Source organism: Canis lupus, chromosome 32 (genome assembly GCF_048164855.1).
Source record: "Canis lupus baileyi chromosome 32, mCanLup2.hap1, whole genome shotgun sequence".
NCBI classification, from domain to species: domain Eukaryota; kingdom Metazoa; phylum Chordata; class Mammalia; order Carnivora; family Canidae; genus Canis; species Canis lupus.
The window spans coordinates 21,385,834-21,403,934 of NC_132869.1; the positions used below are offsets into that span (position 1 = coordinate 21,385,834).

Consider the following 18,101-nt stretch of genomic DNA (forward strand, 5'->3'; position numbering starts at 1 on the left):
AGAGAATTTGCTGAGCTTCTCAGTCTGTCATACCAGAAGTCAAAAATCTACTTAAAAAATTTATTGAGATATAATTATTATAGCATATGCTTCACCCATTTTAAGTGTACCAGTGGTTTTCAGTAGATTCACAGATTAAACTATTACCACAGTTAATTTTAAGTTTCATCATCTCAAAAAGAAATTTCATGTCTCTTGGTTATGGCTCCATCCTCTCAATTCCCAAAACCCAACTCCTCCCAGCCCTACACAACCACTAATCTACTGTAGGTCATTTCTCTTTTTCCATTAAACTGGCTGGAGGCTTATTGATTTTTTAAAGAACCACCTTTTGGTTTCATCTATTTTCTCTTGATTTTCTATCCTCGGTGTCTTTGATTTCTGTTGATTTTTATTTCTTCTGCTTACTTTGCATTTAATATTCCCTTCCTAAGTTTCCTCAGAAGCTTAAACGATTGATTATAGGCCTTTCTTCTTTTTTATTGCAAGCATTCAATGCTATAAATTTCCCTCTAAACACAGCTTTCACTGCACCTGACAAATTTTGGTAACTTATAATTTCAATTTCATGTAGTTTAAGATTTCTTTTTAAATCCCTGTTAGAAGTGTGTTAAGGGGTGCCTAGGTGGCCCAGTTGGTTGTGTCTGTCTTCGGCTCCGGTCATGGTCTTGGGGTCCTGGGATCCAGCCCAGTGTCCAGCTCCCTGCTCAGCAAGTAGTCTGCTTTTCCCCTCTCCCAGTCCCTACCCCTCCCTCATGCCAGTCCACATGCATGCTCTCCGTCTCAGAAAATTTTTTAAAAAATCTTTTTAAAAAGACTGTTGTTTAAGCTCCAAATTTGGGGATTTTCCAGCTGTTTTTCTAACATTAATACCTAGTTTAATTCTATTGTCATCTGAAAGCAGACACTGTATGTCTCTTAAATATTAAAAGTGTGCTTTTACAGCCCAGAATGTGTTCTACGTTGGTGTGTGTCCTGTGTTCTTTGTGCTGTGAGTTTATTTATAAGACACTAACAAAAATCCTTTATTTCCATATCTTTATTTGAACAATTTTCTATAATAGCTAGGAGAATACAGCATTAATGACACACATTTACTAAGGACAACATTAGACAGCTACAAATTTAGAGCGTAAATGTCGATCTGATATTGTTTTGGTTTTCATCCTAGCACTAGATAACAACTAGTGAAAATGCATGTTTCAAAGGCTCTTGTTGACAGGAGCTGAATTATTAACTTATTTTTTAAAATTCCATGTGAGATATGCTGGGATGGTTTCAGTTTAAAACCAGAGTTGACTGATAATATCTTTCACTTCTCAGTATTTCTGCTTCTTTTCTAATGGATGAATATGTTACCTAAGAACTTTTCAAAGATTAACTGTATCATGTTTTTCTGTGTAGAACAAAATAGAATTCCTTTTCCAGATCCAACAAGGAAAAATATTTGAAAACCTGCAATTTTCAGTTTCACTGTAGTTAAATGGCATATCTGTTTCACAGTAACTTAATAATTAAAGTTAACAATTAAAATACAGTATGTTAAATGTCATGAGCTCATTTCTGTGTAACATTGTTAGAGCAATTTAAATTTTCCAAGGACACAAAAAAGTGAACATTACTCCAGGAGTCCACAAAAATACATAACTAGGAATCATAAATTACAACACACATATCCCACATTTAAGAGAAAAATTCACCATTTGTTGGAAAATATTAAATGACTCAAGTGATTTAGAGAGCCTGAAATGTAGGCTAAACTTTTCTAACATATGGTAACAATAAGATATTTGAAACTGTTAGCTGAAAAATGCATGAAAATGTACTGACCTACCAAGCATTTAATTATACATACCAGTTTCCACTTGAAAAACATTTTTCTTTCAAATATTTCAAGCTGTATCACAATACTAAGGAAACATTAGTCATTTTCAGTCATTTTAGGAAGCTAAAGACATTCATTCAGTTAAGCTAACGAACATTTTCGCTAGACCAAATTATAAAATTAAAAAACATATAAAATGCATTTGACAGCTATTTTACAGAGTACCTTTCAGTTCCTGATCTATTGAGAAATCTGCTGAATATAACTCCAGGTTGATTTAATTTAGGGTAATACAATGGATTAGAACTTACAGAACTCTTCCCAGTTTTCATTCAAACTTTTATATATAGTACAGTACAGGGTTCCTAAAAAACATTCTAAAGCATGTCTATGGAAGGTTTTACAGTTGTACCCTTTACCTGTATTAAGAAAAAGATCAGAGAAAACAAGCCATTTAAGCATTACTAAGAAGCTAACTTATCTCTTTCTTCTATATGTTCATTTGCTTACTTGTGACACAAAGCCCCCCAAATTCAGGAACAGTCTCTCAGCGCGCATTCACTGGCTCTGAGACTGGTGCTGCCTGAGTTCTATTACCTGTTTGGAAATAACAGAAAAGAAAGGAAGGCAAAGTCACAGAAGGAGAGAGTCATGCAGGAAGGGAAGAAGGGAATAGTGGTTGGAGGCCACACCCAACCAAAACCCTCACAAAACCTTGAGAAACACAGCAAGATTATCCTCTCCAGGTAAGTCAGTCCCTTACAGAGGAAAAGTTCCAGAGAACTTAAGGCAGCTCTCAGAGGGAAGGGAGCAGGGGTTAAGGCGGTCCTCACAGCACAGCCTGAGAAGGAATCACAATGCACTTATCCATGAACAGAGGCCACAGCAATACACAGAGCCTCTCTAACATGCATGCACATAGCACACCTCCTAGCTCCGAAGTAAACACTGGCAGCATGCACACACTGTAATGTTCAAACACACTGACTTGTATATGGCTTGCCCAGGGACAGGCCTCAGAAGGTACCCGGGGGTGGGGGTGGGGGGAGGGGGCTTGGCTGCAGGATGCACAGCTCACCTGGTGGCTCTAGTGGTGGCTCTGGGTGTGTGTTGAGAGTGACCTACCTCTTAACTTGTGGGAGGCTTTCACTGCTTCCAGTCAGGTTGAGACAGCCTGCTACTAATTAAAGACCTAAGCACAGAGCACTGTACCCTCCGAGGGAGCTCTGACTCATTATAAAAATCAAACCAGTTATAGCAGGTAACTGACAAGAAGAGAGCCACCAGGCTCTGGGCACTTCATCTCGTTAGCACAAAGAACCTGGAACTTGGCACTTGCTCGGTTCCCATATGCCAGTTGCCAGTTCCGATAAGAAAAAGAAGAAGGAAAAAAACACCTCTTGCTGACCCAGGGCACCCCACAGGTACCAGGAGAAACAGAATGTCACCTGGAGACTTCAGTCTCCTGCCCCCACCTGCCACATTGCCACTGCTGCATGCAAGGAAGTGGCATCGCGGAAGGTTGCGTGACCTCAGCAAGTCGCAGACCTCTTAAGTTATCATCAGCAAGTGACTGTAGTAGCTACCCTTCCTACCTTCCAGTGCTGTTGTGAGGATACAATGAGGTAACAGAGGAAGTGAGCCTAAGAAAAGCATCGCCAGGTGCAAGGTCCTGTTCTGTACTACTTTCAGCAGGAGAATTGAAAGGTCACACACTAATTTTTGCTTTCTGTTTTGTCCTCAACAATTGAAGTTACCCAGAGGATCCTTGTTTATGCCTCCTGGGGAACTCTACATTCTGGTGACTCTGTGTGTATGTGTGACAGAGACAGAGAGGGAGGGAGGAAGGGAGGGAGGGGGAGAGAGAAGGAAAAAGAGAAAAATAAAGAAGGCAGGCAGGCAGGCAGGCATATGAATATCGTGTGAGGATTTCTCAGGATAGGACTGGTGCCCCTTTACCTAGGATTACCAGAGGAGTAATTTCTTAAATCACTACATTGAAATTCCAATATTTTCATAGCCTCCCACACGTTAAAAGATCTGATCTATATAACCCATAATGACTCACTCAGAAAGAGCCAATTCTCAATAATCCACTGAAACAAAGGAAATAAAGCAAACCATACAAACTGACCAGAATCCCCAAATTTCCTTTGGTAGGCTTTGGAATATATCTTTTTGTACTTTTGCACTTGACAAAAGAAGTCTCGGTACGTGGAGATTTTCCAAAACTTCCAAAGGAATCTCTTTGTGGATCTTACCTTCCGCTTTATAGTTACTCTCAGGTCAGGGAGACCAAAGCCTTAACCTAAGAAAAGCTACAAGGAAAATTGCTCCTAGTTTTTCAGCCTTGCGTTCCAAGACATGAGCTAAGTACATATGTAAGGTGTGTGGGGAGACTGTTGAGAAGGAGCTATTAAGACAGAACCAGGTTCTTTCAAGATCTTTCTTTGAAATGCTACTATGTGTCCCAGGGGAATTATGAAAAAACAAATTAGTGACAATGTTAAAGAATGTACTGCTGAGTGAGAACAACAAACATTGGCCTGAAGGTAGGCCAGGGTGGCAACCGAGGACTGACTCCATCCACTGCCTTCCACAGCCAGAGTGGGTGAGTAGGCGGCTGGGGAAGGTAGGTTTGAAGCTGGGTGAGAAAGTGTAGTTGGGAGAGAGGGTGAGCTGTCCTCAGAGGGGCTAAAAGAAACCCTAATCTGCAGATTACTGTTGTATCCTCAAGAAAGTAGCAGAGAGTCTTTTACCAGGACTTGGGTTTCCCTGGTTGTAAGGTATTCTTGTTAGGACTAAAGATCTTTAGGCTGCTAGGAGAAATTAGTTCAGATACCCATCTGGGGTCCTGGCTAGCCCTCAGAGGAAACTGGAGCCTGGAATAGTAGAATCTTTGTGTGACCATCACTGACCAGGAGAGATTCTGGCCCAGGTGTGGAAAGGAGGAGGCCCCAGCACTTTCCAGCAGAAAGACAGGAGACAAGAAAGAGACATTTCAGGATACAAGCTGTCAGGGGTAATATAAAGGGCTGCAATGGCAGTAAGAGCTACAGTGTGCTCTTGAAGACATGGCAGGATTGTGTGCACAGGACATGTTGCACAGGGACTAAACTATGGGAGGGCCTGGGGGGAGGATTTCCAGGTCTGAGGTGGAAAGTCTACAGCAGGGTGGCATCTTTTTAGCATCTCCCTTATGCAACAAGTCAGTACTCTGGCACATTCAGTACTAACCAAATGGTTTTAAGAGTTCATTGCTCATTGAAAACCACATTGACAACTGGGGAAAACTAAGAGAGCCTGATTGAATCTCTAGTATTTTTGGTGGATTTTGCAAATAAATAAATGTATCCAAACTGAATACGGTAGTACATGACGCAATAAAAATTACTCAAATGAATTTACTGTCTAAAAGGATGTATGTAAATCATGTACATTTAAGAAAGGTTATGGTTACATCAACTTGTGATTTTACATTTTATTAATCTCCCAGAATTAAGAGGCAGCAAACACTGCTCTTTCCATTCGAGGGTGAACTCACTGAGTAACTGCATCTAGTTTCTCTATGGTTCAAGTGGCAAGAGGAGAGAATTTTAGATGTGTAAGGGTCCAACCCTCTTATTGTATAAGTGCGGAATGTGAGGTCCAAATAAGTTAACAGACAGTGTTTGTCCTTTAAAAACAATCTTTATCATGATTTGAAACTGTTTGACTTCCATTAATATTGCACGTTTTAATAAGATGTCATTTTTCATAGACGATCTAGCAGTTAAGTTTACATAAATCTATGAGTGTAATTCAGAACCAGAGTTTCTAATGAAAGCTAAGATTTTGCTCTCGTACAACTTGCAAGACTTACTGTCTTTCTAGGAATTCCAGGAAAAATTGAGAATATGTTTAATTAGGATTTCAGAATGAAACTTATAGGATCTGGGTCTTAATGAAACAAGTCCTCTGCAAAATTTAGCAATCTTCTTATATTTCTTATATAAGTCTTAAAGTATTCGTAATATGATGCTCCTTAAAGTATCTAGTGGTACCGAGAACATTTATAGAAGTTGCAAAGCCTAAAAAAAAAAAAAAAATGGAACCATAGTATTTGTTATATACCTTCTTTTGCATAATTTATAGGATAATCAAGGTTTTAAGACCTGAATCATGACTATGCTGACAATCTTCTCTAGATAGTAACTGAGATTAATTCTTAATAAATTAAGAAGAAAGAAAACCTGTCAGGGCTGAGAATATGCAGTGCAGGAATCCAATCCGGGAACTAAAAATAAGTCAATTTACAGAACACTGTACCCTGATGTGATATCCACCCAGGGAAAATTAATGAGCACATCAATGTAATACATTCTGAATAAATAATGACATCAACAATAGCCACTTTGTCTAATCCTATCCCTAAATGTCAAACATTTTGTCATATTACTACATGACTTCCCAGTGTCTGCTACTTATGCAGGTGAATCTGTATATATTTGCACATAATCCAGTTAAAACTGATCTGATTGAATTGTAAACAGAGTTGATAAAAGAGAAGCTTATTGTTGTAGTGCCTAATAAGAGTATCGCTTATATATTAAAGAACACAGTATGTAGCAGCAATTTAAAATGCTCAGTAAACTACAGTACAAATGGACTTCTATGCTATATGGCAAACCAACATTCTCTTAATATCTCTATATCATAGTGACACATATAAGAAGTTACTTGACCAATTACTTTATATATTGCCAGTTTATTTCTTTGATCCAGTTTGACAGTATCAACATAATTTATTCCTGAACTGATATGATATGTACTCAATGGCAATTTTTCTTTCAATTCTTCTGGTCCGCGCAGAGAAGGCTCTTTGTTGGTGCCTTCCTAACAACAGCTCATAGCTGGCATTTACATTCTTACCATACCAGTTAGATGCAGTGCTAAGGATTTATAGTAAATGCCGGCAGCTGGTGACATTTTTCCCCCTTCCTTCCATCATTTACCTGCATGTACATACCTTGGGAAACCTAACTGACCCAGGGTGAGTGTTGCTATTAAGGTAACACAGCACAAAGAAGCCTATTGTTCTTTCCATGGTGATGAAAGTACTTAGGGAAATTTCCAGTTAATAAACTCTTGTTTGAAAGATAATCAGTACTTTTTCTTTAAAAATGTCTCTTCAGTAGCTCACTGGAAATAATGGGTTCTTATTGTCAGTGTTTGCCTTGATATCACATCACTTTCAGACCCGTGATATGAATCCCAGGCCCAGGCTGGCTGGGATCTGGATGGTTTCTAGTGCAAGGGAGGATGGGTTAAAAGGAAAGGTGACAGGAAAGATGTGTTTAGCATCCATGAGCAGTTGAGGAGAGTCTTTCCTGTCTCGTAAACGCATCTGAGATAAAAAAAAAAAATAAAAACAGAGCATCAGTTCTTTGAATCTATAAAGATTATTTCCCCGCACCAAAAATCTACCAAGTCCTCAACTAATAATGTTTTCATTTGTTTTAAAATCACTTCATTTTTCTAATAAGCTGTTATCAAAAAATTAATGCATTGTTAAAATTAGAGATAATACAATTTAAAAACACATTTTCTTTCAAACACTATAAAATTTTCATTCAAAAAACCGTGTTTGTGAATCAAAGAAAAAGAAAGCCGGGACACCTGGGTGGCTCAGTGGTTGAGCGTCTGCCTTAGGCAAAGGGAGTGATCCTGGAATTCCCGGATCGAGTCCCACATTGGGCTCCCTGCGGGGTTTCTGCTTCTCCCTCTGCCTATGTCTCTGCCTCTTTCTCTGTGTCTCTCGTGAATAAATAAATAAAATCTTAAAAAAAAAAAACAAAAAAACAAAAAAAGAAAGCCTAGGAGATCTTACCTGTATAGTACGAATAAATGATACAGAGACTCTTTCTTCAAACTCATTAACTGGAGTATACAAATTCAACACTTTGACAATCTGTGAGAAATGAAATGATTAAAGTCTTCAGCATACTATCAAACACACACACTAGGTGCTTACAGTCTGGAAAACTAAAAGGATCTGTGCATACAGTTTATAATTCTACTCAGGGCTGGCTGGGATAAGGAGAGAGAGAGCTGGTCTAAAAAGGCATATTTACCTTTATCATGTGAATTTTTAAAATAGGAATGTATTAATGGAATATTTGAACATTTTAAGAAGCAATATAAATTTGGAAAAATAACCAAACCATACAAAAGAACACAACATGAAGAGTGTCCCCACTCAATCCTCTCAGTCTACCCAAGCAGCAACTGTTTGTTAATAGTGTCCCTCGTTTCCATCTTGCTGCTTTCTATGCATATTTTATGTGTAATCTTTATAAGCTGTTTATAGTATGAGACATGTAAAGACCATTAAGAAAGCCCAGGAGTCGGCAAAGAAATAACTGGTAAAAGAAAAACGGGCATGGTTTATACCAATGCCTTGCCTCATGCTGTTGCCAGCATCCTCAAATTGCCCTTCCCCTCTTTTCACTTCCTTAAATGCAGTGCCCAGCTAATAGGACCTTCCTTGAACAGAGTAATATCTTCTCAGCATTTCCTTTAGACATCTTACTATAGAATGCTGGAACCTCTTATAGTAGAATCAGTTGGGTACACCTCTCTTGCCTACTACACTGGAAAATTCCTTTTAGGCAAGGGCTGTTTCTTATTGTTTGACGTATTTCCCCCAGTAATAGGTATGGTGCCTTGAGATAGGCACTCAATCAGTCATTTATTGAAATGAAGGAACAAGAATCATCTGTCTTAGAACTAGAGAAGTCTAATATCATTCAATTATCAAATAGTATGGAAAATTATTTTTTGGAATACAGGCTCCATAGAACGCAGAGAATGTACACCCCCTGGAAGCAGGGACGTTGTTTTGTTCTTGGTTGCACCTCAGTGCTTGGGAGTGTTATGCAGAACACTGTACACAGTAAGTATTTGCTGAATGTGGACTGTGGATGATTGTGACTCTCACCCAAATTTTTACTTTCTGGTAAAATCTCCTTTAAGATTTGTATAGATATAGGTCTTCTCCAATCACATGAAGTCAGTTCAGAGACAAGAGTCATGACTGAGGGACCTCACTTCCCTAAGTGTCACCCCTTGACAAATACTACACTAACTCTCAGCAGGGAGAGGTGCTTCACCTGGGCAGTGGTTAGAGCACTGCACATGGAACAAATGGCTTCTGCATCATCATCTGTCTTCTTTTTCACTTGCAAAAGCTGAGCAGCCTGAATGAGAGGTTCCAGGGTTTCTTTAGCCCCGCTATTCATCAGATTCTTGTCACGGAGCCATTCTTCCAGTTGACTGACATTGTACCTATGCCAAAAAGAGAAAGAGGGAGAGAATGCAAATTTACTGAATGTTGTCATAAATGTCTTAATTTTTTATGTATGGCTTTGTCAGGAATTTCAGTTAAAATGACAGGCAGTATTTTTGTTCAATTTTCTTAAATCTTACCAGCTGTGCTTAAGGTTTTATTATAGCCATGAGGTTTATAATCATAATTATATAAGAGTAAATGACTAGAGGATATAATTAACTTCAATGGAAAGCAGAAATACAGCCATTACAGCAAAAATTACAAAATAAAACTTGCTGAAAGACAAAATAGAACATAACACGGCCGTGTTATTATGCAGCTGACCAGAAAATGCTTTCTAGCTTGTCTTACAACATCAGAGGAGAGAATCAGTAACCTTTGAGTACTTTTTCCTTCTTATGTCAAAATCCAAGGTAGTCATGAGAAACAAGATCCCCCCACATAGGCCTTGCACTCCAGCCCTCTTTAGGGAAGAGCGTGGGTGATGGAGCTGTGGCCTAAGGAAGCTCAGGGATGGAAGGAGACAAGGTAAGTGGGGGGTGGGGAGCGCTGGGAGAGAAAAGGCCCCAAATATGGAGAGAGATGTGGAGACTACACAGATGCTGAGGTTGTAAGAGGCAGTCAAACAAGTGACAGTGGTTCTCATGCTAACGCACTAAATGGATACACGATCAGAACTTCGCAGTCAGGCAGATAGGAGGCAAGATGATAGTACAGTAGGGCTTCACAGGTGTAAACAAACCTTAGAGAAATAAATTCTACTACCAGAGAGGGAAGTATTATCTTTTTAACGTTAACTGTAATGGCTGTGTATCAGAATGAAAAATTTGAAAAGAATGCCAAGGTTTCCTGAGATTTAACTAAAGACTTATGTAGGAGAGATCCTTTTTCCCTCTCTTGGTGAGTATTCTGTTTTAAAACAAATGATTTGCAAAAAAAAAAAAAAAAAATCAATTTTATTATGATAATGGGTTATGCCAAGGAGCAGCTGGGCAGACCATTGAGTGCACATTTTCTTAAATGTCAGAGGGGCATGTTTTAAGTTAATAAAGATTCTATTAGACATGCTCTTGTAGCCATGGTACAAAAGGTGTCTTGTCAAAATAAATTTCTAAAAGAAATCAAACATTAGGAGTCTTCATCATAAAGATATCTTGTCAGGTATAATTAAAACACATGCAAGAGGTGAGAAAGCAGCTATCTCAACTCGAAGTACTTTTCATCTGCTCTGTGTCCCCTCAAACAAGCTAGTGTCATGGGGGAGCAGAGTTCCCAAACAGTGGTGGGTAGAATGTGTTGAAAGGCAGTCAGGAGCAATACCGAATGAGAGGGGAGAAGTCCAGCCAGGCAAGAGGAAGCAGCTCCAAGTGTGAGCAGCCCTGGCTGCTTGGCTGCTTGGCAGCAGACCTCAGGTGCGTTGCCCTCAAACAAGCCAGAAGGCCCCTGAAGCCCGGTCAGCGTTTGGGCAGTGAGTGGATGGTGTTGGGAGCTGTGGGCGGCCGCTCACCTGATCTGCATGCCTTTACTCCAGGAGCACATGTCCTTCCGCAGGAGGAGGTTGTTCAGGGTGATGGCCCCGACGATGTAGAACATCTGCTTGACCACCTGCTTGATCAGTTCAGGGTCCATGCCATGCTGACACATGACCGAGTGGAACGAGTTGAGCTGCCGAAGGATAGAGTCCAGTGTGTAGGTGCCCTCATCTGCAATGCTGGAGGTTCGCTTTCTCAGCCCTGTGGGCTTCACCCCAGACACACCCTGGATGGTTTCGTGCTCCAGCATGCCAGACACTGCAGGGGGAGTTCACGTGTTAGAAGATGCCTGTTTCATGCGTACACATGCCTGCTCACACAATGCATGCATGTACTCTCAGACATTCAATTTAGGAAAATAATCTGAGTCTCAAGAGAGGGGAAAACAACTTTCCAAAAAAGGGCTTCCAGATTTTGAATTTTAACGAAGGAATAATTCTTAAATGAAAATATTTATGAAATTAAGAAATCTTAATGGTGCATTTGATAAAATATGAAGCAGCAGCCTTATAATAGCACAAGCCTGGGATATCTTGGGAGGGTTTTTGAGCAAATGCAGCAGTTAGGGAGAGGATAAGTTATTTTCCAGGGATATCTGAGCCCCACAGGCAAACCAAGTAGCAAGACCGGCAGGAGACTGGGCAGTGGTCATGGAGAAGCCTTGGGAGGGGATGGTTGTGTGGGGCTGGAAAATTGGGCCCTTCCTTGCCCTGAGCTTTCCTTGGTAGCAGGGAAGCTTTGGGTTAGCCTTAGCATCCCAGAACTCAGTCTTTTCAAATCTGGGGCACTGCTCCCTCTATTGTGTCCTCACAGTGTTTGACTTTGGCTTATGCCTCCTCCTCCAGGATGGTTATGGGATGATTACTCCCTGGATTGGCAGCCCCTTGAGACCAGGGGCCAGTTCTGATTCGGTTTATATCTCTTATTCATTTTATTTCTCACAGTGCTAACTGCAGCTTCCACAGAACCTCAGGCTGACACAAAACATTGGCAGTTGTTATCAAATGACTGGGAGGTGGGGGTAGTAGTTTACAGTGGGACATCTCAGAGCTAAGCTTACTGTTTAGTCAATAAAAATAGGCAGAAATAAAAGAAATATTAGCTGAAGTTGACCTTCTTTGCATCTGTGTTGCTTCTTACATTTTAGCTGACCTACGTTGCTTTGAATACACAACCATTAGGGGACAACTGAAAAATTGACCACTGAGGTGGTACCCTGAAGAAATCACTGCCAAGAATCTCCCATGGCTTCCTCAGCCTTTTGTGACTATGGTTGGTTTATTGTGGGCCTGCAATGGAAGATGGGAGTACTAAGGGCAACGAAGAAGTTGTAGAAATGTGGAAGACACACACGTGGAAAAAGAAAGGGTAGCTTGGGAGAAGCCTTAAGTAGCTGCTGATCATTTGCTTGAAGATAACAGAGTTTGGTAACTTAAAGCAAATTTAATTCAATTCATTCAAAATTAGCAACCTGCAATTTATATATGCCTCCTAATTCCTACTTTATACATGCTACACATTCCCAAGGAATATAGGCAGTACAGTACAAAAATACATACCCAGGGTGAGTAGACACATTTAAAGAGAGGTATGTGGACTCACACACCTAGCTGAATACACATATATAGAAATATACATACACGTGCACACCCCAGTCACTTATATCCAATGAGAAACCACTACTTTAAAACCAAATTACCTTTAACAATTCCATAGGGGCCTTGAGATGTAGAACTCATCATGGAGTGTCTGAGACCTATTCTTGTTGCCATGGTACCCCCAACCCTTTTATTGTAGCCTAGCAGGAGAAATGTAAACTCTCCCCAACTTCCTTAGTTTTAGATGGATCCCCCCCAGGAAGCCCTGTGTTAAGAGTTTTCTAGACCAAAGTTTGTTTGTTTATTTATTAAAGATTTTATTTATTTATTCATAAGAGACAGAGAGAGGCAGAGACATAGGCAGAGGGAGAGACAGGCTCCTTGCAGGGAGCCCAATGTGGGACTGGAGCCCAATGTGGGACTCGATCCCAGGACTCCAGGATCACGCTCTGAGCCAAAGGCAGATGCTCAACCCCTGAGCCACCCAGGCGTCCTTAGACCAAAGTTTAAAGTGTTTTTGAGGGGTGCCTGGGTGGCTCAGTCAGTTAAGCATCTGCTTTCGGTTCAGGTCATGATCCCAGAGTCCTGGGATGGAGCCTGCCTCAGGCTCCCTCTACCTGCTGCTCCCCCTGCTTGTGCACGTGAGTGGGCTCTCTCTCTCTCTCTCTCTCTCGACAAATAAATAAGTAAAATCTTTTTAAAAAATAAAGTGTTTTTGAAAATTGGACAAAGAATGAGGTATATTGCTGGGTATAAAGCATAACCCAATCTCAAGGGAAAGGCATCACACTGGGGAGAGTCACTAGAAACTGCCCTTTCAATCATGTGGAAGCAGTGATTTTGATGTATCCCAATTAGTCATGGCTGGGGTCCTGGGATTCCTCAGCTAATTTCAGGACTGAGTCTTACAACTTTATGTTCTTCATATGAAGATATGCCTCAAAACAAGTGCTGCTGGTGGGCACATGAGGCAGGCAGACCTTGATGTCGGCCAAGCCCTCGCCTTACCGATCATTGGCTGAAGGATGTTCTCTAACACCCGCACAAGCTGCTGGTAGATCTGAATAGCCAAGTCACTTAGCACCTGCCGGTACTCAGCCAGGTCAAAATTGGTGAGACAGTGTTCATTCTGGCGAGATGTGTTGTGTTTCATGAAGCCCTGGTAAAACCAGAAAGCAAAGTTAATGAGACCCATGTGAAATAAAATGTCTCTTCTAACTCCTTTGTTTATTAGATTCCTTTGCTGTCTTTCCTCTGAAGAGTTTCCATCTGTTCCACGCTTGAATGCCAGATAGTCATTCTCAAATGCTCTGTGTGTTTGTTTCCTTCGTATCCCCCTTCCACTCCTTATTAGTTTTTGAATAACATCTAAACTTGGCAAGCTAGCATTTAAGCCTTTCCAATAGCCATGTCAGTGAAACAATTCGGGGGAACATAATTTGAAAAAAAATTAATGAGTGTTTTCATTCATGATGCAGCAGGTTTACTGCCAAACATCAAGTTATCTAAAGTATTAATCTCTTAACTTCAATTCCATTAAATACAGTCCTATTTATAAATACTGCCTCTGGAGGGCACACATAATCTGAAAATAGACCAAGAGGTTGATCAAAAAATTAAAAAATGCCCTTTATTACATTTCATGGTAATGATACATGATACATGATTTTCCATCCAGGATTAGAATGGAATTTTTTGGTGGTATTAGTTAAAATGGAAAAGCAACTGTACAGGCAGGTACTTTTGTCAGACATTGCCTGCTTGATGGATTCTACCCACAGTCAAGCATCTGCCTCCCTACAAACGACCTAACATGGTCTAGAAGTGGAGACTGACAGGATAACTAATGGCCCCTTACAGCAATTCTAGTCTGTCTGTCCCATGTTCTCACGGGCTGTATCTTACTCATATTTATATTTTCCATCATTTGCCTCTAGCCTCTGGGTGCCTAGAAAATGCTGCTGGTCAGCTTCTCTGCCTGCCTTCCAGGCAAAAAATGGAAGGCATGGGCAGCAGTGGGTAGGGGCACAGGCTGTCAGAGGCAGGCAGGCAGCCCCAGATCCCAGCTCTGCTCCTTCTGACTAAGAGGACCCAGGCAAATTGATGAACTTCACCGAACTTCAGTTTCTTCATCTGTAAAACTGGGTTATAATTTCTATCACAGAGATGTTGTAAGAATTAAAAATCATAGTGTACAGTTAAGTGCTGTCTGATATTCACTGAGTAGGCCTTAATAAAGAATATTAATATATTACATAGTTTTGAAATAACAGTTTTGAAGTCTATCAAGTACCTGATGAATCTATCACTGCAAATAAAAGCAAAACGGGTTTTTGGACCAATCTAAAGAGATATGCCTCAGCTTAATCACCTTTTATGTATTATCAAAAGCCAAAATTCTTTAAATAGTTCAATATTTTTCATATCAGTCCCCAAAAAGCCCATTTCCACATACTGACGAGGTTTCATTGCTCATTATAATTCATTAACCAATGCTCATTGTATTTCTGCTATGCTTTCTCATAATACAAACTCTCAGAGGGAAGAAACTATGTTGCTCTCTAGTTCACTGTTTCATAAACAATGGACATCAAACAAAACTATGAGCTTCCAAGCCACTTCTGAATTCAGGTTTCTAAATTAACAAATGGTTAAATGTTTTGTGCTTTAAAATTTTTCCTTAAAGGGGTCAGAGAAAATATATCATGCTGGTTTTGTAATCAAGGTTTTCTCACCTCTTCTCCACTGTACTGCTTCAAACAGTGCAAAAACCGGCATGTGTTAGAGAGCCAGAAGGAGACCGTTTCGAAATCATCACCTCTTTTCTGAAGGAGAGAAAAAGGCTACATTCACTTTCCTTAGGGAGATAACAACCTGAAAGGAACTGAACAGTTACCAGAAGGCCCACTTCTCTCAGTTACATTATAATTACAAAAATAAATCAGACTGCAACTGTAGTCTTACATCATTGCTAGAAAATTTCAACCCCATATTTGTTGGTTGGTTGTTACTTTGCTTGGTATCTATTTTCTTGCCATTAGAAAAAGATGCCCGATCATTCTGCTGGTATTAGCTTAGCCTAAGTCCCTTTCGGCAGAAAACAATTCATTCAACCACAGCTTACCCCACCTCACTTCCCTCAGGGTTACTGAGAGGGTCAGAGGGGACTAAAGCACAAGAGGGAACTATATACCAGGAAGTGCTGAATCCCAGATTAGGTTAGTTGTATCAGTGATACAACTCCTGAACAGAGAATCCGAGGTGGGGTGGAGGAAATCCTGGGCAGAAGAGGAGAGGGGGGAGCTGAATGGCTCTTCGTCAGGACTAGGGTACATGCCAAACAACTGGCTGCTAAATCAAAGGCAAATATACTTCAATTCAGAACTGGGATGAGAGGCAAATTCACATCAATTTTGAAGGGCATCAAGAATGCGTTGTATGCTAGTACCCACTCCTTTTTAATTTTTTACCAAGAATACATGGTATGTCATGAGTATACTATATAATGATCAGTTAAATTAGAGGAATGTCTTCCTGCAATTAGGATGAGAGGGAGAAAACATGATTTGATTTTGCTATCTTCGTAGGAATTGACTTACAAATTAGTAACACTTGCAGGCTAAATGCAATACAGCATCAATATACCAAAAATGAAATGGGTTACATCAGAAGACCTCCAACAATTTTTTAAAAGATTTTATTTATTCATGAGAGACGGGTGAGGGTGCAGAGACACAGGCAGAGGGAGAGGCAGGCTTCATTCAGGGAGCCTGACGCAGGACTCGATCCTGGGTCTCCAGGATCACACCCTGGGCTGAAGGTGGCGCTAGACCACTGAGCCACCCGGGTGCCCCCTCCAACAATTTTTAAGTGTGAAATCTTCAAAAACTCCATGCTTTGGTAACTATCGGGAAACTAACTACATAGAATATCTGCATAGCAGGGACGGAGAACCAGCATTGTCAAAGGTTCACCACCAGGGGCTGCACAGAGGGTGTGTTTAATGAGAAGAGAACTTCAGGTGGAGAACATGAAAAAGTTCTGGGGGTGGGCAATGATAATGGTTGTACAACAATGAGAATGTACTTAATGTCACAGAAACATGCACTGAAAAAGTGGCGAGGTGGTAAATTTTATGTTTTGTGTATTTTACCACAGTTTTTTAAAAAATAGTTAATGAAAGACATACTAGATTTGAGAACGTCCACTGGGCATGTTAACTATCCACTTATCTCCATCCAAAAAGTTTTCATCCAACTTCAGTTAGATAATCAGAAAGCAAAGTACTCGGAACACATTCTCTTAGCTCCTCACAGAAACGTGTGAGTTAAAGTTAAGTATAATGTTCATTGTTTTTCTAGAGAGGCAAGAGGAGGAGGTGACACAGTGATTACTGAGTTATGCAGGTCTTTCAATTCTATTACATAATTCTGCTGCCTTTTCCAAGCCTTTCCTCTCTGCTTAGTATCTGTTGCTTCTCACATGGAACCAGGCATTTCAGGTAACAAGGAAAATTATGGGGTGAGTTGGAGAATAACAGGAAGAAAAGTTGGAAGAAAAAATTTAATGTTTTATCAGCCATCTCGTTTATGAACAAGCCATGTCATGTTGAACTTACTTAATACCTTTTTAACTTTTTAACTAGAGCATCATATTCCCTATATATATGGACCACACTAAATATTTTTAATTTATTTGTAAGATCTCAAAACAGACTATTTCTATTTTGTTTATGAAGAAATTTACTCTGCAGTTTAATGCAATTATATCAAATTAATTTTAATTACTGTTAAACCTGAGCCCCACTGTACAAGAAGGCATATAGACATGTTGCAAGGAATGTTGTCGACAGTGTAAGTTATCAGTTAAGACTGGAAAGTGTTCACATCTGGCAATTTAGCTCCAATCTAAGAAAGGAAAATACCTTGGTGCAGATTCTGTCATCATTAAGGTTCACTATGAGAATTTTGTGGAACATGAACTGACCTTTAATACTTTTTTGATGCTGTTAATTGTTGATGTTAGCAACGACCTTACTTTCTGATCATCATTCAGGTAGTCAGCATGTCGAACACACATAAATAGGATATACGCTGGTAACCCTGGAATCAAATTGACTGCCACACCACGTGGCTTCAGTTCTGAAAGGGAATGGAGAAAAATAAGCTTATGTAGCATTGAAAATATTCATGAGGAATGCTTTTATGAGATATAAAAGCACAGTTCTCATGAAAGAATTCAATCATTCAGGGTTAATAGGTCATATTAAAAAAACATATTTCAAAAGCTCAACAAGTGGAGAAATTGTTAAGGGTGGGGACATGTGAATCTTACAACTCCCGAATTTTTATCTCTTGCCCGGACTTCTCCCATGAACTCCAGGCTCATGTATCAACTGCCTTCTTGACACCTCTGCTTAAGCATGTCAAATTGAGTCTGTTTCAAACAGAACCACTGATTCCCTATGGAACCTGCTTTTCTAGGAGTTGTCCCCATCTCAGTAAATGGCTGTTCCAGACTTCTGGTTTCTCAGGTTATAAACTCTGTCAGTATCTTTGACTCCTTTGTTTTCTCACACCACATGTCTAATTCAACAATAAATCCTGTTGGCTTTACCTATAAAACACATTCGGAAACTTACTCTACTAGCTACCCTAGAACAGGCCACTATCATCTTCTCCTGGACTATAGTGATGGCTTCCAGACTAGTCTCCCTGATTCATCCTCTGCTCTCCAGTAGCACAGTTTTCACACAATGACTGGATTAATTCTGTACACAAACGCCACTCGTGTTCTGAAACCTTCTAGGCTTCTCT

The 18,101-nt window shown here is 40.1% G+C and overlaps 1 protein-coding gene across 4 annotated transcripts in view; it reads right to left on the reverse strand.

The window, feature by feature from the left end:
• Nucleotides 1-6,552: 6,552 nt before the first annotated feature.
• Nucleotides 6,553-18,101, reverse strand: part of MYO5A (myosin VA) — a 183,936-nt gene continuing 172,387 nt past the window's right edge. For all 4 annotated transcript variants that reach the window (XM_072808558.1, XM_072808557.1, XM_072808556.1 and 1 more), the window contains 7 exons: nucleotides 17,272-17,426; nucleotides 15,021-15,110; nucleotides 13,294-13,444; nucleotides 10,663-10,945; nucleotides 8,977-9,151; nucleotides 7,695-7,775; nucleotides 6,553-7,211 (listed from right to left, as the gene is read on the reverse strand). In XM_072808558.1, coding sequence (XP_072664659.1) covers nucleotides 7,059-7,211; nucleotides 7,695-7,775; nucleotides 8,977-9,151; nucleotides 10,663-10,945; nucleotides 13,294-13,444; nucleotides 15,021-15,110; nucleotides 17,272-17,426 — 1,088 coding nt within the window. In that variant the 3' untranslated portion in view covers nucleotides 6,553-7,058. The remainder of the gene's footprint in view (nucleotides 7,212-7,694; nucleotides 7,776-8,976; nucleotides 9,152-10,662; nucleotides 10,946-13,293; nucleotides 13,445-15,020; nucleotides 15,111-17,271; nucleotides 17,427-18,101) is intronic.